The 27,717-nt window shown below is 40.2% G+C and overlaps 1 protein-coding gene across 2 annotated transcripts in view; it reads left to right on the top strand.

The window, feature by feature from the left end:
* The window catches only part of CPNE4 (copine 4), a 195,572-nt gene that overhangs the window by 88,652 nt on the left and 79,203 nt on the right, over window positions 1-27,717 (top strand). For both annotated transcript variants that reach the window (XM_088521122.1, XM_088521123.1), the window contains exons 3-7: window positions 7,133-7,312; window positions 15,280-15,351; window positions 18,561-18,635; window positions 23,560-23,643; window positions 24,607-24,696. In XM_088521122.1, coding sequence (XP_088377248.1) covers window positions 7,133-7,312; window positions 15,280-15,351; window positions 18,561-18,635; window positions 23,560-23,643; window positions 24,607-24,696 — 501 coding nt within the window. The remainder of the gene's footprint in view (window positions 1-7,132; window positions 7,313-15,279; window positions 15,352-18,560; window positions 18,636-23,559; window positions 23,644-24,606; window positions 24,697-27,717) is intronic.

Genomic DNA, 27,717 nt, shown 5'->3' on the forward strand with positions numbered 1-27,717 from the left:
CGCCTGCCTAGGCCTGGAGGTGCCAGGGGCTGCCATGGCTCTTAGGAGAGAGAAAATCCCGGTGCCATTTTGTAGGAAGATCACTTCATCATGAAGAAGTTACTCAAGTCTTTTATGACTACCTGAAGCAACGTTCTCTCTTTGGGCTTGTCCTTGTGATCTCTTTAACAGCTCAAAAAAATTCCAAATTACAAGTATTCACGTGTTAAAGGTAAAAAAAATCGTTAAGAAGAGGCCGTTCTTGCTATCTCACGAATGTACCATGGTCCTTCATGGATACTCTTCAGTCCACTTAATCGCTATTCATTGGGAAGACCTTAATTTAGGTCTTAGGTCAGGGAGTTGATTATATACTCTGTGCTTTTCAGGTTCACTGAAGTGTTCTGTAACCATCTTACAAATTGGCTGGAATATTCACAATGCAGGAGCTGCTGCAAGGAATTTAGTCCTTTATGACCCAAGGTTGTCAGACGAAAACAGCTTGATATCTTAGAGTTTTTACACAAAGCGTAAGTTCTGCAATTAGGCTCAGAGAAGCAGCAGTATTTATGTTTGTTCTCAGTTATAGGAACCAGGCCGGGGTGCTAGTCCATTTAATTCCAAATCTTAGTTCACTGCAGGCAGATGAAGAGAGCAAACCATGTCTTACTATGGCTCCCTCAGGCTGGACTGGCTGGGTGAAAGCATCTGCAGATGCCACGGTGGAGGGTTTCTCCTTTGCTGGGTGAGGAGCTCCTCGGGAGCCTGGTGTGAGCGCAGCAGCTCGAGCCCTTGCTGCGTGTGCGGCCTCCCTGAGAGCAGCCGGCAGACTGGAGGAGCCGGGGCAAGGGCAGCAGCCGCGCTGAGCCATGGGGCTCCCCGAGGAGGCTGTGGCAGGTGGAGGGTTAGCAAAGTGGTTGGTTTGTGTACGTTTGGCTGCAGGAGCTCACTTGTACGTGAGCTCAAAGCGACGCAGAGACGCTGCTGTGTGGGAGTCCTGGTGACCCGTCCTGGCCCTGCGTGCTGTGTGGTGGGGCAGGCTCTGGTGTTTGCTGTTAGCTGGTGTTCCCCACTGCCTGGAGCTGTGGTGCTGCATCGTGTTTTAAGCGAACCGAAGACAGAATGAGCCATTTTAAGGCACTTCTTACAGTTCAGGAAAGGTTAAAGTCATCTGGGTTGCAGTATGTTTCTCTGGGACAGTGACTGTTTTATAATTTACAGAAAGCAGAACACTGAGAGAAATGACGCAGAATAGCCAGCAACCTGGTGGCTGTTTGATGTGCAGGACCAGAGCTGGAGTTCTCGATCTGAATCGAGCAGACCTTGCGCCGAGTCTCTGATGTCCTGGGTGAACGGCTGGGGTTTTTCTCCAAACCTTTCCAAGCAGAAGTCTTATCAAAACTCTGTGGCTAGCAGACGGGCTGTTTCCTGTTTAACCTAAGTTCATGACCCAATGAAATATACTTTTGCTGAAAAAATCCTAACCATTTCTGTATTTGTTGGTGCACCAGAAGTATGACTCTTCATCTGTGTTAAACCATGTGTCTTGTGCAGTTTCTAACTAAGAATACATTTTAGATGCTTTGCACTTCATTGCTAGGCCAAATTAAATTTTGAAGTCTTTCATTGTACAATTGTGGGTTTGCATGTGTGGGTTTTATTTATTTATTTGTTATTTATCTGTTTGTTTTAAATATTTTTTGTAGAAAACAGTGGATTAGACTCTACCCATATTACACCAATGTAATCCTACTAAAACTGTTCTAGAATTATGGCAAAATAGTTCTTCTAGCAGTAGTGAAGCAGACGGTGTCTCACCAGTGTATCATCTAGAAAGTCATCAAAGATCCAGTGGGATTGTTCCACAGGAACAATTTTGGTTGGTTTGCTTATTCCAGCCTCTATAGTGACTAAAAATCATGATTCCAGTTAAAACACCCTTGGGTTGTGTGACACGAGACACTATTTGAATAAAATGAAAGCATTCCTTTCCAGGGGAGAGTAAGCAGTGCACGCAGGGCAGGTGTGAGTATTTGCTAATGCACTAGGTGATCCCTGAACCTGGAGTTTCCTGCAGGACGGTGAGTGGGAGGCTTCCCTTTGTGCTCTCCAGTGTCTTCATGCAGTCTACAAGGGGGTCAGTGCTCTGCCCCAAATGCTCCCCAAGGTGAATGTGGGTGCTCTCCATTCCCCAGAGATCTCTTCTGGTGCAGGAAACAAGGAGCCCCCTTTGCACAAGGGCTCCCAAACAGTTTAGCTCCTGCTTTCTTTATACTGAGGGACCAAGCGTGACTCTTTCCTATCCTAGCTGAAGCTCCTGTCTTATTCAGCTACTGGATTAATGTCAACAATTTTTGCCTGCCCCAGGAGAGGTTGGTACTGTTTGTGTAAAGATCCTAAAAGTGATGCTACCCCTTCACCTCTGTACATCTTGCCATCTCAGCTGACAAATGTGATTTTTTATAGTGTTAATCAGCATTTTGTGTTGGCTTCTCCTGAAAATACTTCCTTTTTTTTCCCCCCCCCCGGTATATAAAATATATAGGGAACATGGATTTTTTGATGGCCTAAGAGCTTGCTAAAAACATAGCAGTCACAGTGAGTGTTCACACTTTGGGCTGAATGCCTACATCGTCTGTCTTTTTAATGGAATTTGCATGTTTATGGCTCTTCAACTGGTATTTTAAAATCACTTAAGGAAATGGAGTGTCTGTGCAGGTTCTCAGCCAACAATTTTGCAGTCCAGAGCTTTTTCTTTGTTCATGAGGCATCTCCTTATTAACTATTGCATTCTCATGCTGTTTCATGAATGCAATTAAAATATCACCAGAAGGAATCTTTTATTGATGAAAAGACAGTGAATTCTCCCCTGCTGTTTGACTCCTTCTGCCTCTTCCTTGCTCTTAGTCTCCAAGATGTTGAGTAACAGACATTGAAAATTTAGTGGTTCATGCTACTTATTTGTATGCTTGCCAGAACTACGATGAACAACAAATAGGTACCAGTTATCCACCTAGGACACTGAGCTTTCCACAGAGCTGATCTGTGTTAAATGCTAAAGCATTGCCTTGAGGTGAGAAGCTTCAGATCCTAGAGATAATTCTGTTTCCCTGGTTCCCAGGGGCATACTGTGAAAGCAGTGTTTTATAATCACTTTAAAGCCGCAGACACCAGGTAACAGAACGAGCTTCTACATAATCATTGTTCATTCCTTGCATATGTAATAGCTTCTACTTCTAAGAATTTTGATAAGAAAAGAAAAAAAAATCTCCCCTTGGGCTGGCTGTTTTTCCTGTGCTTCACTTTAAAGCTAAAGGTAGTGAACAGAGAGGAGATCCTCAGCCCACACTTTAACTCCTGCTTTAACTCCTGCTCCACTTTAACTGCTGAATTACTTCTCTGTCAGTGAAAGCTTACTAGCTGTTAGTTGTTGTTTTTGTAACAAGACCAGAAGTGAAAGTGTCACTTGTTTATAACAGGCTGCTGTTGGACTTAAAAGCTCTCCCCAGCAAAAGAAATGGAGATTTAACAGGTCGCTAGTGTTCTTCATTGTGTTTGGGAGTGCACTCAAGCTCAGTTCTTACCTTCTGAATTTTTAGTTGCAAAGCAACAGTGTATTTTCTTTAGGTGTCTGAGCCTTCATCATCCATGTTAGTGGAAGCCTGTGATAGTACCGGTGGAATTAAGGTGATAGGATATAAGGCTGACATCTTTGCAAACTGATGTGGGCCATGTTTTGTGTTAGCATGGAGCATATTACTAGATTTTACTTTGAATGCAGCAGGTTTGGCAGGTACTGAGATGACTGGTTTGGATCAAAAACAAGTCGGCCTTTTCCTGATGTTGGCAGCATTTTAGGCTGTGACCTCTTTGATGTCGGAAGCTGTATCTAGTAGTATTCCCACTAGTTTCTCTCGAGGCTTCACACTCATCCTGCATTTGTTAGGGAACCTTAAGGTTATAAAATTAAACATTAGGGCAGCAATGCTCAAGAAGGACCAGCTTCTAATAAGTTGTAAATTCAGATATAGATTATGTCTTATTTTCGTATAGCACCTTTCCTCTCAAATCATTCCCTGAGAGATAGTGGATTTATTGAATTGTCTGTTCACCACTACTTTCCTGACATGAGAAACACAAGCTGTTCATCAGTGCACAATCCTGCTATACAGTAAAGGGAGGAAATAAATGCAAGCTTTGCATGCTGAGGAGCCTGCTAGACCTTCTAGCCAAAGGCAGGCAAACTGTGAAACATGCTGACAAAGCAGTTTGAAGACAAGTTAGGACTAATGGGGCTAATGCCATTGTACACTGCTGACTGCTGACACATGCTGACTGCATGAAGAATTTTATACCATTTGTGGGGCTTTTGGCACTGTTTCTTTCTATATAGATTTTTCTCATGCAGTCCAGTATTCTGACATGCTGGCATGATGTATCATCTCAGTAATGTGTGAAGACTGGGGAAATTCAGTACAATGGCTTTATTCCAGTACAGTGTCTGTCAAGGGAAAGGTGTCAGTCAATCACAGGCTGGAAAAAGCAGTGTCCTGTTGCTATGTGAGACTGAAATTCTTAATGTCACTATGTGCAGACCTGTGTCTCCCTTTTCATGCACTCGACTCCCTTGAACAGTCATATGTTTTACTCATGTTTAATACAGGTCTAAATCTTGCCACGTTTCACACTGGAAGACGGGAGCAGCAGGATACTGGAGATGAGAAGACATGACAGAGAAGCTCTAGTTAGTGCCTGGGGAGATCTGCCACACTAATAAAGCTATTCAAACCACTCAATTACCATTAAATTATACACTTATAAGGAATCAGTTTAGGAGATTGAACTAAATTAAGGTACGACTATAAAGTAAAGTTTAAAACAGATCATTTAAATGTTTTGCTTATTGAATCTGTTGGTGAACTCTTCCCTAAAGTGATGGCTCCTCTGTAAGTGGAGAATCACTCAGCTCAGGAGAGATGTCAGTGACAGCTGCAAATTGCTCTGCTTGGAACATTAGTTATAAAAATGCCATTTAACTGACTGGTCGTCTTAAGAAAGGAATGCTTCATATTGTATCAGTGGTGAATTCAGGCCACTTAGACAGCAAAAATTTGCTGACATAGGCTGGGCAGCTGAAGGAAGGCAGCTGGTATCCTTTTTCACTTGAATTATTCTTATTGCGCTTTGCCTCACTGTTACCAGCACCATCATTTTTGGGTAGTCTAAGCGACGAGATTAAGAGCTGAAGTAAATAAATAAGGCTTCTTTCCTTTTTGTGATGTTCTTGTCTTGGTGTAGTCAGCGCATTGACAAAGCTGAGCGAGGAGACGGCAATGGTAGCGCTGGTTTGCATCTGTTCGATGACTAGTAGCATCTGCTTGATGGTTAATTGAAGGATTTCAGCTGTTCAAGCTGTCAATCTGACACCTTTCTTGAGTACTACAGTAAATCTGTGTTACTGGGAACTGCTCTCTTTTTTTTTTCCTGCATGTGATTTACTTGATTCTTTGTGTCCTTGCCAATAACTACGACCGAGGCTGATGAGCTGTAAACTCTGAGATGTGGAGCAAGTGGCTGTCATTTTTTTGCTCACAACAGATGCTCCTGATCAGGAATCAGGCAAACAGTTCTCATTGCTCTTCCTTGGAGCAATTTAATTTGTCCCCTCCATGGTATAAAAACCACCTCCTGCTCAGTGACTGACATGCCCAAGTCCTACTTCATTTTAGGATCAGCTCCTGGAATTGTGCAGAATTACTAGCTTTATTTCTACATGAAGGCAAGGTAGTGGGAAAAAAGGAAATAAAGTACATTGCTTATAGTGTCACCAATAATGCATCACATCACATTGAAAAGTTGCAAAAGCCTATTTCCAAAATAAGAAATCCAGCCTCTATAGTTTAAGAACACTGAAAAACAAGCTGAGCACAAGGCTTAGAGGTAGGAATATGCAACATATAATCCATCACATTCTTGTAATGTAACTTGTTGAAGTGAAAAATTGATGTATTTCTAAAACATGTGGTTTGCCTTGGATCTAGTTCTCTGCTCCTTAATAATGGGAGTTGTCCAAAATGAGTAATTACTTGGGGGTGTTGCTTTTGCTTTGAGTTTGCTAGTCTTTTATAACCTCCCTGATAAATTTAAGAGGGGTTTAATGTTGCTATGGTTAGGGAGTTCTTCCTGTATTTAGGTGCAAGAGTTAAAATTGCTTGTGATAGAGAAAGAACTGAAAGGGTCTTTGTGGTTGTCGCTATTGCCTTTGTTACATGAAATCAATGACTTCTAAAGAGATGAATAAGTGCTCCAAAGTAATTAAATTACCACAGGGAAGAAAAGTTCGCCCGCTGGTGCACCACAGTAATGAATTGTGTATGTGGCAAGTCATACCCAAGCCAAACTGGGGTACGTTAGTTAAGGTTGTCTTAGTTGCTGTAAAAACAGGTCCTGGTTCGGTTACTGTGGTTCAGCGGAGGGGAGTTTCCTTGCTGAGGCAAGATAGCTTGATCAGACTAGACTTTTTGCCCACTGACTTCTCATTAAATTTTAAATTTTAAAATAAGACCAGCTTGATGAAGTCTTGTAGGAATTTAATTAAAACTTCTTTGGATTCTTGAGGCATACATAAGATTTATTTCTTTTTAAATTCCTACTGGTCGAATTCATCCTTAATGTAGCTCTGCTGGTCATAGCTGAATTGCACTGTAGGTGTTTTTGAACGTAAATTTATCTTTCACAGACTGCCACTGTGTTCAGAACTCCGAAAAGTCCGGCATTTCAATGAATTCTTCACTGCAGTGGAGACAGTTGTGGCTTGATCTCTGTCAGCCTTTCTCTGTTGATCACACGCTTTCCTTGCATTCGTGTATGCGTTCATACACTGTGCCACTACAGCCTGCTGTTGCACGGTCTCTAGAATTGTCTTTCAAGCATTGCTTAGCTGTGCCCCAGCACAGGACTGTTGTTTTGCCTATGTGCAGCTCCTGCTTCTGCCACCCAGCAGCCTAATGCACTCAGTCATCACCGTGGAAATGATCCATGGCCGCAGTCACACCTATCATTTCCGATAAGTAAGCAACCTGTATTTGAGAAACTCATCGTAGTCCATCACTAGCAGAAAAAGAAGCCACTTATATGATCTCTCTTTTGGCAGGTGGACAGGACAGAAGTGATTCGAACCTGCATAAATCCTGTCTTCTCCAAGCTGTTCACGGTGGACTTCTACTTCGAAGAGGTGCAGCGCCTGCGGTTTGAGGTCCATGACATTAGCAGCAATCACAATGGGCTGAAGGAAGCAGATTTTCTTGGTGGTATGGAATGCACTCTTGGACAAGTAGGTTTTTTTGCTGTATTTTTCCCCTGGTTGTTGTTCTTTTGTTCCTATGTGAAATACATTGCTTGTTATAAGACTGATGGATAAAATTTGTCAGTCATGACAAAATTCTTAATCAGCGCTTTGAGCTAGATAATTAAGAAGTTCTGCTGGTTTGACTTACTGTTGCAGTGCAGCTTCAAGTCAGCCAGAGCTTTAGGAAGCTGAGCACCTACAATTGGTCATGTACAGTAAGAGCATAGGTTCCTTTAGCAGTGTTGAGAGACAGAGAGACTGCTGAGGAGAAAGTTATTGTGCCTAACATTATATGGGATTTAAAGCAAGTTCCCAATCCAAGGAATTCTTACAAATATATTTTATTCCCATAGGCTAGTGCCTAGTGATTTGGCAAATAGAGAGAGAGGGTTGGATTCGTTTCTGTGGCTCTCTGTCATTCTAAAAGTTAGGTGTCTAGATCTAATTCTCAGTCTTATAATTTCCATCTTTAGTCAGTAGAGAGAAACAGACAGTTCCAGTAGGTGATTCATTCCGCCTGAGACACCCATCATAGATTAGGATAAATTGCCTTCAGGAGATACCCGTCTCTCCCCATCAGTTATCAAGAGAGCCTAGACAGCTGGCTTAGAGTAGATACTGAACTTTTTAGATGACTAAATTTAAGGGTGATCACTCCTACCGAAAGGATCAATATCTAGCAGTTGGCAGAACCAGGGCTGCAGCAAAATCCTATATTGCTGACTGGCAGTGCGCTACAGTGTCCCAGGCATCGCGGAGTTTGGTTTTAACTGGCAGCTTTTGTGTTTTGCAGCATCTCATAACACAGATCTGGCCATAGTAGCAATACTGAAGTTGGTCTCGCTTTCACGGAGCTGAGTTTCAATTGGCAATGCGCTCTGTGGTCTGGGGTAGCTTGCGTATCAATGAGAGGAGGCAGTGCTCTCATTTAGACTATCTTTTGGGGTCCTTCTACATAAGCTTGTAAGCTGAATGTGATTGCTTGGCATAGAAGATGCTGCAAAGCTTTCACTTTCCATTTATCACCTTCTTGCTGTTCCTTCCAAACCCCACACAACCTTTTTTTCCCCCTCTCCTTTCTGTTTTTCAAGAAAAGTCAAAGTCCTAGGGCCAAACATGCTGAAAGGGGAAAATTCTCACTCAAAGAAGTAACAAGAAATACATGTATTTCCTGACTTGAAAGCTCAACGTGAAGGTATTGGTATTTAGGATCCTTTGAATGCGTAGTGAAGGTTGTCCTTTCTGACAGATTTCTTGTGGATGTTTTGGAGCTGCAATCAGTGAAATTAAGCTACTCCTGTAACACCCAGAAGAGCAAGAAACATAGAAAAGAAATTCTTCTCTCCCATAATTGGCTTAAAAATAATAGAAAACATGTCATTGCTGCTGCCTGTAGCAAAAGCATGTCTTTATAATGATTTGATCTCTATAAATAGTACACAGTTGGGTTGGTTGCAGTGTAATTTTAATGGTAACTAAGAAAAAATAAGTGTGTGAAACCTGAAAGTACAACTGTAGCCTTGCAGTCTCTGATAACATTACCGCATTTTTTGGTGGTGGTGCTTTTTCTCTCAGTTTTCTAGTTTTTTAACCAGAAATATTCCTCAACTCCAGGACTCAACATCTTGCAACACAGGCTAGTAGATACAGAGCTTGCAGCCATACTTGTAAGCTCTATGTAATTACTGCATTTTTTATGATGGTAACAGAACCATGGCTTTTCCTGAGCTAATTTTGACATGAGTTTGTTGCTCTACATCAACTTCATGACTGAATAAAACAGTCTTCTCCCAAATGCTGAAATAAATGTGTCCCGAAAGAGTGAGAAGGGCAGTGACTGGTTAGGTCTTGAACATCCACTGTCTAGGGACATACTACTCTTAGCTCTTGCAGAGTTGAGCCAACTCTGTATCCTTCTTTACTAGTAAGTGCTGCAGTTAGCACCATTCTGGCATGCAATCACCCGTTACAGCTGGATGCAAACAGTAGCTCCAGCGGCCGGCGTTTCATATGCTGCCCACCTATACACAAGTAGAATGGATGGTCATGGACGTATACCTGCTGTGCGTAATTGGGAAAAAGTCAAGGCACTAAATAGAGACATTTCCTTAAAGCAGTTAGGCTTAAGAGTTGCTCTTCATATAAAATAATAGCAGATGACTCTCTAAGGGGTTGGGAGAAGTTGGCTGGCTGATTGGTTTGCTTTTAAGCACTTAGAGAGTCTTTTCCTTCGTTTGTGCTTCTGGAATCATTCCATAGACTCGAGTGCACAGAGTGTGATCATTTTAACCAAGGGGCAAGAGAGTGATTTTTTTTTTTTGCTGTCCATCAAAACCTAACAAAAACCAAACATCTTGGACAAACGCTGTCAAAACAGGAATAGTCTAATTGCCTGGATATTCAGCTAGAAGGGGATAATTGCAAATTCAAGCCCTTTTCTGCCTTTGTATTACTGCCTGTGTGTTTTCTGAGCCTCTTTATAGCTCTTTTTTAAAGAATTGTTCAATTTTATATCGCATTAAATTTATAATGCATTCAAAATACATTATTTAGTACAGTAGAGGCTTAAACTTTCTAATATTCCAAATCCACTTCTCAACAACACAAGAATTAAGTGTTAGGAGGTTCTCATAATTTTTTTTTTCTCTGAAGTTTTACCCAGACGTCTCAGGCTAATACCTAAGAACTCTTAAAAATGATTTCAGTAAATAATCATTTTCTGACAAGTTTGTTTTACTGAACAAAATTATGCTGTCAAGACAGTCAAGATTCCTGTTTAAGAACCAGTAAAATTGTTATTTCCTAAATGCTAACATCACAGCTCTGCAGGGAAGGGAGTAGTTTTTCTTACATTACTTGACACAATTGGTTTCTACCAAATCCGTGCTTCCATGCCTTGTTTGCTTTCTTTTAATTCAGAGAAATGTTAAATATTGTTACAATTCACGGCTCCTTTACTTGCTCAACAAGTATGGAACCTGTAGCGAAAACTCTGCAGAGAAATGTCTTTTCCTGTCAAGAACCTGTTGCAGTATTATTTAAAGGATTAACATCTCCCATAAATGCACATGTATAAAAGTCATATTGCAAAGATTTCTTCTCAATAAGAAATATTATTGTCTCCATTAATACTTTTAATGGTATCATTAGCGGGTTATAGACTTGAAAATTCTGATTGTTCGTTAATGAAATTTCAGCCATTGCAAATCCCATTGCTTTTGTATTGGATAAATGTTAGAAGAGCCATGATTGCACTCAAATTATTTTAACTGAGATAGTCTGTATGAGAATAGCTCTTTAATAGACTGTTTCTGTGGGGCAAAAGTTGTAAGGTCGGAATTTTCAAGGTTTCTGGATACCTGCATCTCCTTAGATGTCTCTGTGCTCCTTAATATCTAAATACCTTACTTGGCCTTTGATCTCCTACCGATGATGTTCCTCTATTCATTAGTGGGATAAATGATGCGCTTGATTAGATAAGGATATCATTTTCTATGGGGGATGACTCAGAGCACAAGTGTGCCGTCCGTGCAGCTCTTTCCCTTTCCCTCCGCACTTCAACACCTCAGTTCGCAGAGAGCCCTCGGCTGCCTCTTCACATTGCAGCAGGAACACAAAAGCTGTGAGATTTTCAGTTATAGATGAATCTTGCCAACCACAGTTAATGGAATTACTTGCACAGTTTGCACTGCTTTGTTTTACATATGTAATCCTCTATTTCAATTACTGTGGCAATCTAGACAAGTAATTTAAAATTTAGTTTTCTGTTGTAGAGAACTGTTTCTGTTCTGTTCCAGAGAGTTATAATAATAACTAATTGTAAAAGGGCTACACACACTACATACTAATGAAATCCAAAGATGTTTTATGCTATCAATAAGCTATTTCCTATAATATTATTATTTGCTCTTGTGATATAGCTGTCTTTTTTCACAGTGTTCTATTTTGATTTGACTGTTTTCAGCCACAGTTCTTTAACAAAGACAGGGAGAGCTGTAGTTCAGCTGTAAATAGGCAGTGAACTGATCAATACTATAGGGATCAAAAGAAATCCTGAAGAGTGGTGAGTATGTTACAGAAAGTATCATGTATAAAGGAATGATGATTAGAGTAGTCAAACTGGTACTACCAAGAGGAAACAAGAAATCCTGTGATCAGGAAGGAAGCTTCCTTTATTAAGGACATATATTTGGTATCTGTGAAGGACTGGACTTGTCCCCAAACCTTCATGAGTAAGGACCCTGATAGCCACCTACTGCCTGGTCTCTCTTTGTGTCGAAATGGAGCATGGGGCATCTCTGAACCTGTGTTACCATTTCTGGAAATAATTTGGTGGGTTCGAAAGAAGCTAGGGGATAGACAACAGGAGAGACACATGGGCATCACAGTCCTGTAAATCTTGCTTCATTATAGGGCAAACTAAAGATAAATGTATGAATAAGAAGGGCCAGTCTTTAGATTGTGAGACAGAGCAAACCTTCTTCTTCTACCCCGCTTAAATTGATTATTTACTTGCACAAGTGAAACATGATTCAAGTCCATCCATTTATTTGTGGGTATTTAGAAGTTTACAGTTGACTTAAATGAGTTGGGCTACACTAATATTCTAATTGACAAGCTTTAAGGTTTGTGTTTCTCAAATGTTAAGCTCTAAACATTTGCCTACCCACTTTGGTTGTACCATTCTGCCTACATAAATATGGTGTAAATTCAGCAATACTTGTCAAGAAAAGAGCAGAGCTAAGATAAAAGATGCTTTAGGTTAAGCCAACTGTGTGTTTTTGCACCTTTTGTGGAAAACACTGGAGAGCTGAAAGGAAAAATCAAATCACCTGATGTTTTATAAAGGCAGGTTGCTGTACAGTGCTGAACAGTCTGGACTAGGACTTGTCTCAATTTGATTTGAGCAATGCTGAGCACAGCAGGGTACCATGAACTAAAAATGATCCTAATCTGTAACATTTACGCAGTAAGCAGGAAGCTAAGTTGCATACACCTTTACATGCCACTGAGACTGTTTGCCCAGTCTTTGCTGCAGTCAAAATCAGAGACCCGTGTTCATACGTCCCTAAAGGCAGGTGTCACAGTGCATAAATCGAGAAAGAGCTGTGGCCGTAATCCATGAAGGTTTTGGTCGTTATTTATGAGAGGTCTGTTTTAGCTGAAATGAATCATAGATCCTTAATTGTCATTGCTAAAAGGCCCTGGGAAATGACCCTGGCGGCACAGAAATCATCTTTTAGCTGTAACTTATGATTTAAAATGGAGCAAAAATTTCTAAGACATACAGTGATGGCAGGAACACGTTCAAAAGCCTTTAGCAAAACAATATGCTGATGTTGTGTCCATGTACAACTAGGTATTACATATGTCTAATTCAAGCAAAGAAATAAACGTGAATTTTTCCTGAATCTAGACAAAATATGGCATGGGGCCTCCTGCTCATATATCGTACTGAGAGGTCGTGTTTGATTTGACAGCTTCTGGTGGTGTAGCTTTTGCAAGGTGTCACCCTGAGCAGGAGGCCCGATGCTGAGTTCTGCTGTCTGCCTTGATGATGGCAGATGTTTCCCAGACTGACGAACGGTCCCTGTTTAGGACTCGGTTGTTGGCAGCCAGGACTCAAATGCATTTTACAGTGATACTCAGATACACCATCAATATGATATGTAACTGATAGCAGTTTCTGAAAATGTGGCTGCTATAGCCACCGAGAGCTGCTTTTTGTACAAGGCACAAGCAAAATGGGCAATGTACTGCTGGAAAAAAAATAATTCCTTGTCAGTTATCACAATGATGGTCTGCTGATCCTAAATTACTATTTGCCCTTTGAAGCAGTGATGTTGGCACATTGCTGCCAGATGGAAGATTCATTTTACTGGCCACTTAATTAACAAGCATTAGGCCTTTGTCCACAAACACATGTTTATACATGGAGAGTGCTCACTGCATCACAGTGATGCTGATGGCTTAGGGGACTAGTTTTATTTATGTGATCTAGCAATGGCATCTGTCAGGGAGCAATGAGGACCGGCTGCTCTGCAAAGGAAAGTGAAAGGAAGAGAACTGGGGAAAGCAGTTTGAGGTCTGGAAAATTTGGTCAAAAAGGAAAGAGACAACAAAGTTGGGTCGTGTAGTCTAAAGAGAACTGTGGAAAGATGGTATTGGTCTTGAGATAAATGAGCCTAAAAGATGAAAGCAAGAACATTATCTGTCTTATTTATGGTGGATTAGACAGAAACAATGGGCTTAAATTGCAGAGAGTCAGGTTAGCTGTTAGGAAAATATACCTACAGTAAAGATATCAAATAACATAATAATTTGCCAGAGGAGGTGGTTTCTCTGTGCCTTCAGAGAGCTTTAGACCTGATTGGAGACATGTCTGTCAGGAATGACCGTGCTTTAGGCCTAGGGAGCTGGACAAGAGGATTTTCCATCAAATCCTGTGGTCTATGAAAGGTGGACAAGGGGAGGAATGACAAGGAGCCTTACTCAAAAGCACTATGAAAAGAATGAAATCTGCATGAGCTGTTGAAGTTTCCCTAATGTTCAGTGGAAGCTGAAGACATGCCTCAGGTCTTTGCAGGTGTGAAGGGAACTCTGTCTGCAGGGATCTGAGTCTGGCAGTGTGCACAGCCTGTTGTGCTTCACTCATGGATAGGTTATAAAATACCTGTTAAATCGGACAGAAATATGTTGATTCTGCATGGAGGGGTTGGGAAGACGATAACCTCTTTAAAGACCTTGCTTGTCACCTGCTGTATTGAAGTGAACCACTGTAGCCTCCTTGCTCAGATGATGCAAAACAGGATCACCTTTGGACTTTTGCCATTGCAGTTTATGGTGTCAAATTCCTTCTGTGAGATGGTGCAAAGCTAGAGTTTATGTCAGGGCTGTGTTTTCCCTCCTGTCTCATAGTGGCTTGTTGTGGCTGGCCATGATTTTGCATTGCTCTGATTTTGGCTGTTACCTACTGACTGGGCTTATCATTAAAATACACGTGATGCCCAGGAGTCCAATAAAGTGTTTGGAGCTATTCTTTAGCCTTGATGATTGCCTCTCTTTGCAATGAATATTTCTGTGTATTTTGCCAAAGACATAGTTTTGTATCTGTTTGTGGACCATTTTTTTGTGAGGTGTTACCCATTAGCCATCTGAGTGAAGCTATCCTGGTAATGTTAGGTGAAGGAAAGGACTGATCGTAGTGTAAAAGCCAAGTGCCAGAGTGTGGGGTTCTTCCCTAGGGCAGAGACGATCTGTTCAGTGTCTGCACAGCACCTGGCCCACCATGATCCTGCTCCAAAGTTGTGACATTGCAAGTAATATTAGTTGGGAATGTAAGCTGTGTTTGGAGGTACCTCTACATCTGTTGGCACTTTGGAGTTTTCCAATAAATAACATTTTAATATGTCATAAACTTTACCAACATGAGGGATCTGAAATACTGGGACATCAACTGTAGCTTGCTGATTATGAAATATTGATTTTTTTTTCCTGCACTGTATTTTTCTGGTATTTTTGCAAGTCTGGTTTTAAAGGTTTCAAAATTGTTATGGAAATGTAATCATCACTGTGGCAGGAAACAGATTCTTTTGTCATTGTAGCTCTGATAACATTTATTTGAGGTACATTTGTAAATGTTAATGGGCAAGTTTATTTGCAGCATTGTGTTCCAGGTGAGGTGGTAAGAAAGGGGACTAATTTAGAACTAAAAGTAAGGGACAGATTGCTTGTGTTTGTTCTGATTTCAGAGTTGTTGTGTTTTTATAGTAAAATAAATGCTTTCTGTTCAATTCAGACTTTGATTTCCTTGGATCAAGGCTCTACCTTGATACAAAAAAAAAAAAAAAAAAAAAAAGAAAAAGGAAAAGACAACATAACATTGAAATCATAATAAGTCATGTATTTATTACAGTTTCTAATTTTTCCCAATTGTTTTGATTTTTGTGCAGATTGTTTCTCAGAGGAAACTCTCCAAGTCCTTACTCAAACATGGGAACACAGCAGGGAAATCATCCATAACAGTAAGTCAATCCTAAATACACTGTTTTTTTTCCTTTTACTTGAAAACATCTAGTGTGGCTAAGTCTGCATGAAAGCATCCTCCTAAGTTACCAGCACAATCCTTAATTGAGAAATGCATTTAAGTTGTTTATTTAAAAGATTCCTTTACTGTTTCTGACAAATATTTATGGTAAAAAAATGGTAACAAATAATGCACGTCTTTTTACAGAAACCATATAATATTTCCTAATATTAAGGCACTTTGCTGACAGCATGAATGTTGTCCTCCTTAATTTTATTTGAAACTCTAGTGTTCATTTTGATCCATTTTGACATGCCTCTGTCTGCATTTAAGGTGTTGCATGTGAATGGTTCAACTTACCTTGTTCTTCATGAAATTAAATGCAAATCTTATATGGTCACTGTTAGAATGGTGAAGGCATCTTGTGTTTCGAGGCCTTCGGACTTTTTCTACTTCCTTAAAAAACGTCAGAAGCCATCCTGCCCCAAAATAACAAAAAAAAAATGCAGAATTTCAATGGGATTAGGTATTTTCATTTTTAGGTTTTCATACAGTTTTGGATTGGATGCATCCTAAAATCTGATAATTAAAACATCTCTTTCCTGGATTATTGGGAGATCATGCTTTTCTGCACTGAATCTAGCTTGGTTGTGATATTCTAGCTCTTCATTAAGACAGTGGCTATAATAAAATACTTTACTGCAGCACTCTGTGCTGAGTTTGCCTGATGGGGTTAAAAAAGATTTTTTTCCCTTTGCTATGCAATTAGCCAAATGGGTTTCTCTTTGTTTGACTGGGTTTTTTTTTGTTGTTGTTGTTGGTTGGTTGGTTGGTTGATAGGTTGGGTTTTTTTTTCCTGCCTTCTGAAGCATTAGAGATTGGACATAGCCCCGGAAGACACAGCAGCTCTAAGAAACAATCCTTTAGGGAGCCCAGGGCATTTTGTTTCCTAGCTGTCTTCCTTGATGCCTGGCTGAGAAGCGATTTGCTCAATGTGCAAGGTGAAACCCATTCTTGGTTTGGCTTTAGAAAGGAATTCCCCCTTGTTCAGACTGAGCAGAACCATGAAAGAGTTTCGCTCACTAAATAAGTGATGCATTTTGCCTGCAGGGATTATAAGGGCATATTTCAATTCTCCAGTCCCATTCTGGACACCCCTCTTCTTCTGCCAGGGACACTAAGCAGCTCAGTCTTGTGAAAGCATGAATGGTTTAGTTCAACTGAAATGATTGGACTTCCTAGCAGATTGTTGTGGAAAAAAAAATAATGATCTGCGATATACAGGACATGAGAGAAATCATCCCTGCTGGCCTAACACTGGGTGATAACCATGAAACAAAGACCACAGTTACCTGTTTTGGCTTCTAGACAGTGGTACTACAAAGCAGGCAGACTTTATACAAACAAGAGAAAAATGAACTCAAGCAAAAATGACTCTGTGAAAAGCTTACTCTCTCAACAGAGTGAATCAAAAAGGATCATTTTTCATTATTTCTGGTCCCAGGGCTCATAGGTGCCTGTCAAATGTTGAATTTACAAATATCAGTTTCCTAACTTGCTTAACTTCCTGAATTATGAATTTTGCCCAGGATTTTGAAAGTTCCTACCTCAGAGTGGTTTTCTTAGTTTTATTGTGGTTTTGGCCGTGGAATGTCTCATCAATACATATTTATTATGTGGTGATGAGATTTAAAAAAAAAATCCCTCTCCAGATAGAAGTCTGTCAACCATTACAAGAGAGGGCTCATTATTTTCCGTTGAACGTGTTTGTGAAACTGGGTGTGCAAATCTCAGCACACTGGCCAGGATACACAGCATGTGATCCTTTAAGCTGTCAGACAGCATGGAAACGTTTTGTCAGGCTCTGTGGGCTGTGTTTTCAGCAAGCTCACGCTTGCCTGGAGCTTGTAAAGCGCAGGTACATACTGGTGCATAGTGTGACTGGGCTGTAATGCCCAGTGAGGCATTTGTGCATGTACATGGCTGCATGCGAGCTTTTGGCATGGGGGAATACCAGTTTATTGCTGTGAGCCTAAGCTAGTTTCTCTTAAAATTGAAAAGAAAAAAGGGCCTTAAAAATCCCCAAAGATGCTGTTTAGTGAAGCTGTAGACAGCCTGGGTAATTCCTGGGAGCTGTGTACTTGGGCAGTGAGGGTATTACACTGCAGTTAGGGATTGCGGCGCTAACCAGAGCAGCCTTGAGCTGATTTAGAGAATACACTGGGATTTCCCAGTGACTCCCTGCAGACCAGAAGTCTGTACAAGGGAGACAGTTTGATCCTGTCTGGGGAATTGATGTTATTGCAGAAAGTGGTTGTGGGCATGATACAGCTGTGTTCTTTGGGGTGATTTAATCTGTGGGGAGGATACTTGCAATAAGAAATGGTTTTATAACTGCCAAATAGGATAAGATGTGGTTTGTTTCAAAGAACATTTTAAAGCCAAATAGCCCAGCTTTGGTTAATACCTCCTCTCCGCTGATGTGTTTCAGTGGCCAGCAAGGAGGGTATTTTGCTGTTTTGTTTGTGGCTTGGTTTGGCTTTAATCAAAATCACAGAGCACAGTGACTGACATAATTATCAGCATAGCTCAAGACAACCGAAGGAACTACACTAAATTATTTCAGCATCACTCTTGCAAGTGAATGTACAGTGAGGGTTTTGCCACTGTATTGCAGTCAAACAGTACCAGGAGAACCCTCCTACTGTAGATCTAGGTATTGTAGCAACTAATTACAGGTGGCTTCACTTCTATTTTTATTTAGCATGCTGAATTACACTGAAATGGTGTAAGAGTAGCCTAAGCTTCAGGCCCAAATAATACCACTCCTGTATAGCTTTTTTATTCCTTTAGATGTAGTTAGACTATGTCAAATTCTCTGGTGTCCTACCTGAGGAAGAGTTCGTTGTCAGGAGGAAGGGCTCAATGGTAGACATTGATGTCAGTCCATGAAAAAACTGATTGCCAGGGTATAATTTTGTGATGAGATGTGTTTCAGATTTGGAGCCTTAACAAGTTGCTACCCATCAAGTGAGCAGTGGAGTAACTGGACACTTAGTCCTTCGTGATTGCAAGGAGAGGCCTCTTACCTTGTCTCGTATCACACTGCAGTTTCCTAATGGCGTCTCCAGTCTTCCCAATGTGAAATGCCATCTTTTTCCCTCTTTGCTATATACCATGCAAAATTCAATGGAGATTTCCATTTAGGTGATTGCTGAGGAATTATCTGGCAATGATGACTACGTTGAACTTTCTTTCAGTGCACGGAAATTGGATGATAAGGTAAGCTGCTTGATATTAACCTTGGTGGAAGATATAAGAATGCTTGCAAATAGAGTTTGATGAGATTTTCCCCCCACGGATTTTTTTTTTGCCCGATATTATTAAGCACATCAGAGATTTCAGGCCGGTGTTCACAATGAGGCTTTCCTCAACTTGTGAAGTAATTAAAATAAACTCAAGGGAGTATAATTAAAATAAGACAATTTAATTATTTAAAATGCCACAGATGAGAAGTGCTTAGTTAAGTGAGCTTTCTATAAGTAGTCAGAGATGTTATAGTTGAAGGAAGCATCTTAGAACAAAGCTGGAAAACTTGCTAACAGCTTAATCAATACACGTTTTTCATTCAACAAAATATAGCCTGAAAATGAGAAAAAGAGTACTGTATATTTGTTTAATACTTTTTCTCTTATTTATAAAAAATCCCTGCACTATATAACACTACTTTTCATTTTAAGAAATGTTTCTTTCTGAAGATATTATCCATTGTTACTTAGCAAAATTTATATAGTAAGTACCTCTAGCAACTTTCAACCCAAGAAATCCAGATGACTTTGCTTGTCAAAGGAACACCACCTGTTATTTTAGTGTTATAGAAGGCACATAATTATTTGAGGTAATCTAGGGAATATCTTTGTAATTAATTGGAGTCATGAGGCCATGACCACCTTCCAGATAACAGGGCTTTACATGTAATTGAAAATCCAATGATTAAAATTGCTCTGAATTACAGTATCTGCCATTAGGATATAGTCCCTTCCTGTATGTGAAGCTGATTATAATTTGACAGAGATGGTAATGGCAAAAGTTTGTGGCAAGAACATTCTGATGCTCTAAGCTTGTGCTACCAGGTGATAGCGTAATCAAGTCCTTCAGAGTACTTCTGGAAACATTCATCAGGTTTTCAAAATCAGGCCATAACTGATGAATAGCATTTTCAGTTGAAACTCCCAGGAATACTCAGGGAAGCAGAAAGCGATGACTAGTGCTGGAATGTATTTTGAACCTACAGGTAAACAGCACTACTATGTTCAGCATCACTAATGACCATAAATGATCAGGGACTCGATTTGTTTTTTTATCTGAAAGATGAAGTACCCCTTCATTCAGAGATGCTGGATTCTTAGTGATTCCAATCACAGAATTTTTTCAGATGTTAAAAAGTAGGTTTAGCAAGTTCTCCATGGACAACCATTTTTAGACTTGGATTTCTCAAGCTGCATATGAGTGCTTTCCCAATCCACATGTTGCAACATCTAGAAAAAGGAAAGGAAATGTGCAACATAAGATGTCACTGAGGCCTTTCTTTGCCACAGATATAAATGCAGTCTGGTGTAAATACCATTGCTTGCTTATAGCTCTTGTTGATATTAAGTAAAAGGATACTTCCAGAATATGCATCTGCACTAAGACGCGGCTGTCCGGGCTAGAGATGTAGAGAGGTGTTGCAACACATTTCTTTAGGGGGTTGAAACACTTTTATTTTTGGAGATAAACTAGGGACTATGATTATGAAACATGACAAGCACATTGTGACTCTTGCCATTTTAACATGTTTAGTCTAGGTGGGCCTCATTTAATAAACATTTCCTGGACAGGGCTATGTGCAACCCAGGCAGTGACTCACCATGTGTTATCTGAGTCAAACATCCTATCCTCAGTTGACAAAAATCACTGAAAGTCTCTTAGATTTGAAAGAAGTCTGCCAATATAAGAAGAGGCTTTTTTTTTTTTTAAGGATTGATAATGAACTTTGACATCAGTGGTCTCCAGGGACTATTAGTAATTATTGTTGTTAAGGCTTGAAAATACTTGAATTGCATAGTTCAACCTTTGGTAAAATAAGTAAATAAATAAATAAAAGGATGAGTGATTCATGTTTCACAAAGGTCCAAAAAAACCATCAGAGAACTAAGAAGAGCCAGTCTGCTGAAATCCGAGGCCCGGCTTTGCAGGTCTTTTCCTACTCAGAGTGGCAAAGGGCTGAGTAGAGAGAAGGTCACATCAGCGAAGCAGAGTGAGGCCTGTGGCTGCCCTGGGGGTCTCCTGCAGGAGGGAGGAAGCCTGTGGGAGCAGTCGTTCAGGAAATGGTGCGGGATCATCCCTGCAGCCCAGGGTGCGCTCGCTGGCCTCCCGAGCCGGAGGACGTGGGTGTTCCCCACGCCGTGTGCAGGTAGCTTTGGAGAACGGAGAGAAGGTGCCATGAAACAGAGCTGTCCCTCAGTAATGTAGTGGCTCTAACTAGGTCATTCCCTTAAAAATACTATTTTTCAGATACTCTGTATTAAAATAAATACCCCCAGTGATGAAAAAATGTAAGCAACACATTTTTGGCAGGTTCAAGAAAATGTGTTACTGTAATTTAATAGGCAGGGCAGGTTTGTTTGCTTCTTTATTATATCCTATAAAAATACAGTAGATGTAGAGAAGCCATAAAACAAGCAAATTCTTCTAGATTTTTTACTGTAAGATATGGCTGAAAATTACAGGAAAGTCACAGGTATGCAAGTTTCTTTTGCTTAACTAACTTCACAGGCGTAAAGGTTGTATTTTTATTGTGGTGCTTGGCTGGAGGGTGCAACCACATTTTCATATTTTATTGAAGCCTAGAAGCTCAGAGGGCAAACCTTTGTTTCAAGAGATCCACTGAGAACACTTCATAATGGAACAATAACTTTTGGAAAGGTTGTATCTCATTAATAGCTGTGTCATAATTACCATAAGAAGCAGCTACATTTTTATCATAGCTGTAATAAATTTTGAGCGCTGAGGCAGGGAAATGGTTCCTCTTGTTCCGAGAAAGATTCTTATCACAAATTGAAAAAGATTCTCCAGCAGATGTCTACAAAATACAAGCTGTTACCACTTCATTTTGTATTTTCCTTATACCAAAGTACTAAAAAAAAATCCTTGAACATTGCATTTTGCTACTTGAAAAGACTTAAAATTGATTAGTGTTTTTGGCTGCTTCAGCCCCTTTATTAGAGACCTTTGATTTGACCCCCAAACTGATTTTTAAGAAGTGTTTTGCTCTGAAAATGCAGGCAGTAAAAGAGATGTGTAGCTGAGTGGTCAGAAATCGAGATGTTTAGTTTTTTTAATTTTAGTTGTTTACTTAAGATAATACTGTGCAACTGCTGCACAAACTGAAAAAAACAATGTTCATTACACGACTCGTAAATGCATTACATTAATCATTTAAATGTTATTAAAATATCAAAACATTAAAAGTTTATTGCTGCTATTCTTTCAGAAGATGTTCTTATGAAATAAAACAAAGCTGGTTTCAGAATAATGACTGAAAAAGAAAAGCCTTGAAAATATTAACAACTATGAAATACACTGTTACTTCAGCATATCAATTCAGAGTTGTTATGAAGCATCTTTAATGTTGAAGGATTTTGGTTTGTCTGTCTGAAAAGTAGAGGTTATTTTACGTTGGAGGGGATGCTGTGAGTGAATATCCAGAGTTAAAACCTTTCCCTTTAGTTGATATTGCCTTGGTTATTAAACCCCCATATTAAAAATTGCTTCACTTGTGCTGATGCTTGTTGTTCCTGTTTTCATGATACTCAGCTGGGATTGAGACTATAAGAGAGTGCAAACCACTATAGTTTACTTTGAGTTTTCTTGCACAAAATGTTGGTTTCCTTTCTGAATTTTGAGCCCTGCAGAGGAAATTCTTTGGATGTATCCTTCTGGGGTGTTTTCTTTTGGATAGTTTTCTGAATCAAAATCGAGTTTGCTAAAGAATCTCTTAACACTAAGCTTTAAACAATGAATTTCTGAGTTTGAAGAGGCAGCTCAATCTTTTCTAACACTGTGCACTCCAGGTTTTGGTATCATTAGTGGAATTAGATCCCCCACTCTCTGCCTGGCCAGTCTGCTATATGGGAGTCTGGCAGAATTGGTAACCGAAGCCCCCTACATACTGTCAGTTTGAGGAGCTGTGTGGAGTCTAGGTGCTAAATCTGCCTAAGGGCAATCACCTGAGTTACACATCTTGTTGGGTTTTGTGCAGAACCTTCACTCTTCCGTTAAATACATTATAACCTTGTAGTTGGAACAAATGGACAAACATACCACTGAGTTTTCTGTAGCAGAAAAAGAAATGGATCATTTATAAAGCAACGCTCTACGAGCACAGCAACATTGATAAGCCTCATCCTCAGGACTCGTGGAAGACCTTAAGTTGCCTTGCCCAAGCCTTGCCTAAGGCTTCGTGGTTTGGAGTCTTACTGCTTTCCCCAGACATTCAGATTCATCTGTCTTTTTTCAAAGCCCTGATCTCTTTGGTTGCTTTTTGCAGTTGTGGAACAGCGACAATGCCCTGATGACACATTCAACCAAACCGATGTACCCAAACACTGGCTAAGAGATTACCCAAAGTTTTTCCCATCCCCAAAGCAATCCATATAGTCAAGAATGAGTATGCTAGGCATTTTGTGGGGTAAAATGGTAGAACTATTCATAGCACAATCAATTTTATAGTAACACTTACATAGTGTTACTATTTAGTAACTATATAGTAAATACTACATAGTGTTACATCAGGGAATATGCTTCAAAGGATCTAGTATGATAAAACTGATGCCAAAAGATCAAACGGGTGTGGAGGGCAGAAAGAACTGAGCTAGGTGGATGAAGGGACTAAAATGCAGGAACCGAGCTTGGGCATAAGACAGAGAAAGAAAGGAAAACATCAGTTCTGCCTCCCATGTTTGAATAGCCAGGCTGAGAACAGCAGCACCACTGTGAAAGTCCTTGTGGAATAAGGATGAAATATTGCTGAGGAACACCAGGAGGTCTCTCTGAAACCACGCTCCTGTTTCCTTTTTCATTACCAGTCAGGAAAGCACAGATTCCATGTACCTGAAAAGTTCAAAGAAGTCTTAAGAGTAACTTGTTCTATATTTTATTTTAGGATTTTTTCAGCAAATCTGATCCTTTTCTGGAGATTTTTCGCATGAATGATGATGCAACTCAACAGCTTGTCCACAGGACTGAGGTGAGGAATTGCCCTGGATTTACTTTCCAAGGACACATTGGTGGGCTGTAGTGAGGAATAGTTTTGCTTTCTGTGTCACAACAGGCATTGCACGTACCCGCTTTTGTGTCTTGGGTAATTATTGACTAATGGGCAGCAGGTCTTGACTGACGCAAGATAGAGGGAGCGTGATATTGAAGCCCAACTTTAATTAAACTGGAAGAAAATTCTCCAGTTTGAAGGAGAGTATTTTTATATATTATATTTATATATATATTTATATATATATTTATATATTATATTTATATATTATATTTAGACCAAATGTTATCGTATTTTCCCATTAATGCTGTATTGTCAGCACTGCCTCCTCCCAGGTGATGATCAAAAGGCTTGTAATATGGGTGCTTTTTATTTCTTTCCCATGTCATAATTTCATTACTGCTTCCATGTCAATGACCGCCACTATCTAAAAAGAGCAGCATTTAGGACTATGGCGTGGAACTGCAGCAGGTATACTAGGATATGCTTCTGTCTGATATAGATCCTTTGAATTCTTCCAGCCAAGTAAGACCCCATCCCTAAACTGATGCACATCCCTATTACCTAATCCATCTGCACTCTTTCCATATTTTCCAGTTCAGAGAAGTATCCAACTGCCTTCTCTTCATGAGTTAGTCCCACACTGAGTTGTGGCAGTGCTGGGACAGTCACCGCGGTGCGACAGATCTGTGCACAGATCCATTCCCCTACAAGTGCTTCTTTCTGAGGCTTTCTGAAGCAGATGTGTTGAAAACTGCAGGCCGCTGCAGGGCACATAGCCCATGCATGTCATTCTGCAAACCTCCAGCTGAGCTCTACCTTTTTCCTTTTTCTCTTTCATAGGAATGTATTGAAAACTATGGCTTTTGATAAATACTATTTAGAAATTTGCAAATGTTAAAGGCTTTCCTTCTTTCTATTTTTTATTTTTTTCATTTCTAGGTTGTGATGAATAACTTAAATCCAGCATGGAAGACCTTTAAAGTGTCTGTAAATTCTCTGTGCAGTGGAGACCAGGACCGCAGACTGAAGGTCAGAAGGTGTTCCTACAGTTCAATTAGTTTTACTTGTAGTAAACAAGACTTCACTTCTATATTTGATTAAAGTTTGCTACTCTGCACTGCTGTCTTTGGCAGAAATGATGATCATACAGCAATTTTATGATTACCACAAATAAAGTGGTAAAGTGATGCACAGAAGTGGGTTCAGTAACCTGAAAAAAATGATGGGGCTGTTTGTGCCAATCATTTGGATAATTTAAACCCATCGTCATTGAACTGGTAAAAGGGGAACAGCAACCTTGCCACCATTTTCACTACCAGTTTCTTGCTTTTATATCTGGACTCCCTCTGTAAGAAAAATATTGAATTATGAGGTCTGTTTTTGTGTATGAAGAATGGATGGCCACAGAGACATGTGGCATAGTAACAACACTGTTATTAGTCAGCAGAAAGACTGTTGGTTGGGCACATGTTGAAAAATCTGTCTTCCTCTGGCTAATTTAGGTGAAGTCAAGGCAGAACCTGATATTTCAGATCTTCTAATCAGATTAAGTTTAAAACTAAATTAAAGAATGTTAAACAAAGAGCATTGTCCCCAATGTCTGTTGAGTCTTTCAGACCTAATGAAAAGATCTTGGACCCTCAAACTGGTCTTTTTTTTTTTTCTCTCTGTGATCTTAATGAACTGGCTAATAATTTTTTTCCTGTTCCCTGTAACCTCTCGTATCATTACAGCTTCATAATGTTCTGTATTATTATTTTTCACTCCTTACATATACTGCAACACATGGTCTGCAAGTAGAGAAAATAAAATTACATGTTTCTGTCTGGAACATATTGCAGTGCCACAAATGGGTGGAAAAGGAGCAAGGAGTTATGAACACTAGTTGTGATGACTCTCATTTATTGGCTTTGCAAAATCAGCACAGTTACCGAACAGCAGTGATGCAGACACAGTGTTCGTGTATACACCTTTTTTATGGTAGAGTAGATAGACCAGGGAAGAAAAGATGTCTCTTCTTTGTGTCTCCTTTTGCATTTCTAGGCAATCATTAAATGGTGGTGTGAAGAGTCTAAGGTAAAAAGAAGCACTGAAAGAGTGAGGAAGGCTGAGAAAAGAATGAGAAAAGGTAGCAAGAAAAACTAAAGGTAGAAGTGGATGGAACACAGGATGGCTAGGAGGCCAGGAAAGCCTCCAGGAAAGGTATTTGGGATAGATGCATCTGAGAGATTGGAGGGAAGCTGAGAACTCAAGTGATTCAAGGAAACTTAAGTAAAAGATCTTTGCATCTGTCCCTTAGGTGGTAAATGGTCAAACCAGTTGTGTTTGGCATGATCAGTAAGACTGATACAGTCATAGCAGATGAAAAAGGGAATGAGCACAGGGGAAAAGATTTTCCTCCATTATATAACGCAAATAAAATTAACAGTATTGACTAAAGAGGACTTCTAATGCAAATGAAGAAATGTGGAGGAGTTTGTTATTGTAGCATATATAGGATGACAGTAATGTGAAGTGTCAGGATAATGGCTGTTATCCTGGGAGGATGCAATTTTATAAATTTCCTGGGTAGATTAAATATCAGTGAGTTTAGTTGCCTAAAACACAGAAGACAAGCAAATCAGCCTGTATTGTATAAGCAATGTAAATCTTCCAGAGGAGGGAAAAAAGAAAAAGAGAAAAAGAGAGAAAAAAAAAAAGGCAGCAACTATTCAGAGGTAGCAAAATGACAGACTCAAAAGATGCTTGAGGGCGATGACCAATATAATGTTTGGTGCCTCTGAAGACTGGGCTTTACAACAAAGTGTTAGCTCTGGAGGAGTGGAGCCTGCTCACATCGAGGCTTAGGCAGAGCTGGGAGCTCAGCTTTTGCTTTTGAATGGGGAGCACCGTGAAAGGGTTGGAAAGGGAGGACAGGCAAGTCTTGTTTGATCTGGTTTGAAGCCACTCTTCAGATATTTAGATACAGGTGATGAGGCTAAAGCAGCAGGTAGAAATATTAAATCTACTGCAGCATCCTGCAAGAATGAATGGTGGTCAAAAGCTGAAGATGTCAAAATGCTGAAGAGCATGATATCCTCAAAATGTGAGATGCCGAGAGGCTGGAGAATAGATGTAATGTAACAGACATTTTATCAGTCTTCTCTAGCAAAACTGCTCTCTGTGGATGTGCCTTATGCAAGCAGATGCAGAAAGTCGTGCCCTGGCTTTACCTGGACACAAGATCCCAGGCCACCAACCCAGCTTAGATCCCATAGTCCCTTAGAGCATCAGCACTCTGTTGTGCCTGCTCTTATAGTTTAAGCCAACTTCTTGAGCATGGCCTCACAGTAACCTGCGCCTAGACTTTGGGCTGGGACTAAAGATGGTCATAGTTTTGCTACTCAGATGTCAAGCCAGTTAGCACAGAGCTGTCTTCACCACATTGTGTAAACATGGCCTCTTAGATCACTTTGGCCTTTAAGAAGAAATGCAAAGGAAATGTGATGTCTGGAACAGCAGGGCAAGTGTCAGGTCCATGAGGGCAGAGGACCATGGTTCTGGAGAGGGCACCATGCCTCGACCTCTGAGCCTGAGGTGAGAAGGTACCAGAAAAACCTGCTGGTGCTTAACATTAGGTGCAAAGTGGGTTTGGGAATAATGGAGGAAGGCCTTTGGGTTATGAGCAGAGACAGCAGCTGAATTTATGTTTGCAGATGATGCTGCCAAAAGATAAGATAAAGAGGGAAAAGTGAGGAGGAACAAGAGTAGTTCACTGGGATTACCTATAGAGAAGAAAAGGGAAAAGTGAGGGAAAATTCAGGGGAAAGGGGCTTAAGGGGAAAGAAAAGAACCAGGAAGGAATGGACTTTATGATCCTATTAATTTTCAAAACAGTGTCTTTATGAAGATTTTTTTTTCTTTTTTTTTCAAAGCATGTGTGCTTTCATTTGGGTATGTAAGTGTTTGTGGGCCCTGACTTAGGTATCTGAGTATTTGCCCCAAGACTACAGTTTAGACATTCACGGAAAAGCTCTAATTAGTGGGATGTGCACCAGGTCACTATGAGCA

Source organism: Tinamus guttatus, unplaced genomic scaffold, assembly GCF_059628265.1.
Source record: "Tinamus guttatus ecotype Peru unplaced genomic scaffold, ASM5962826v1 Tinamus_guttatus_pri_ptg000115l, whole genome shotgun sequence".
In the NCBI taxonomy this organism is placed as follows: Eukaryota; Metazoa; Chordata; class Aves; order Tinamiformes; family Tinamidae; genus Tinamus; species Tinamus guttatus.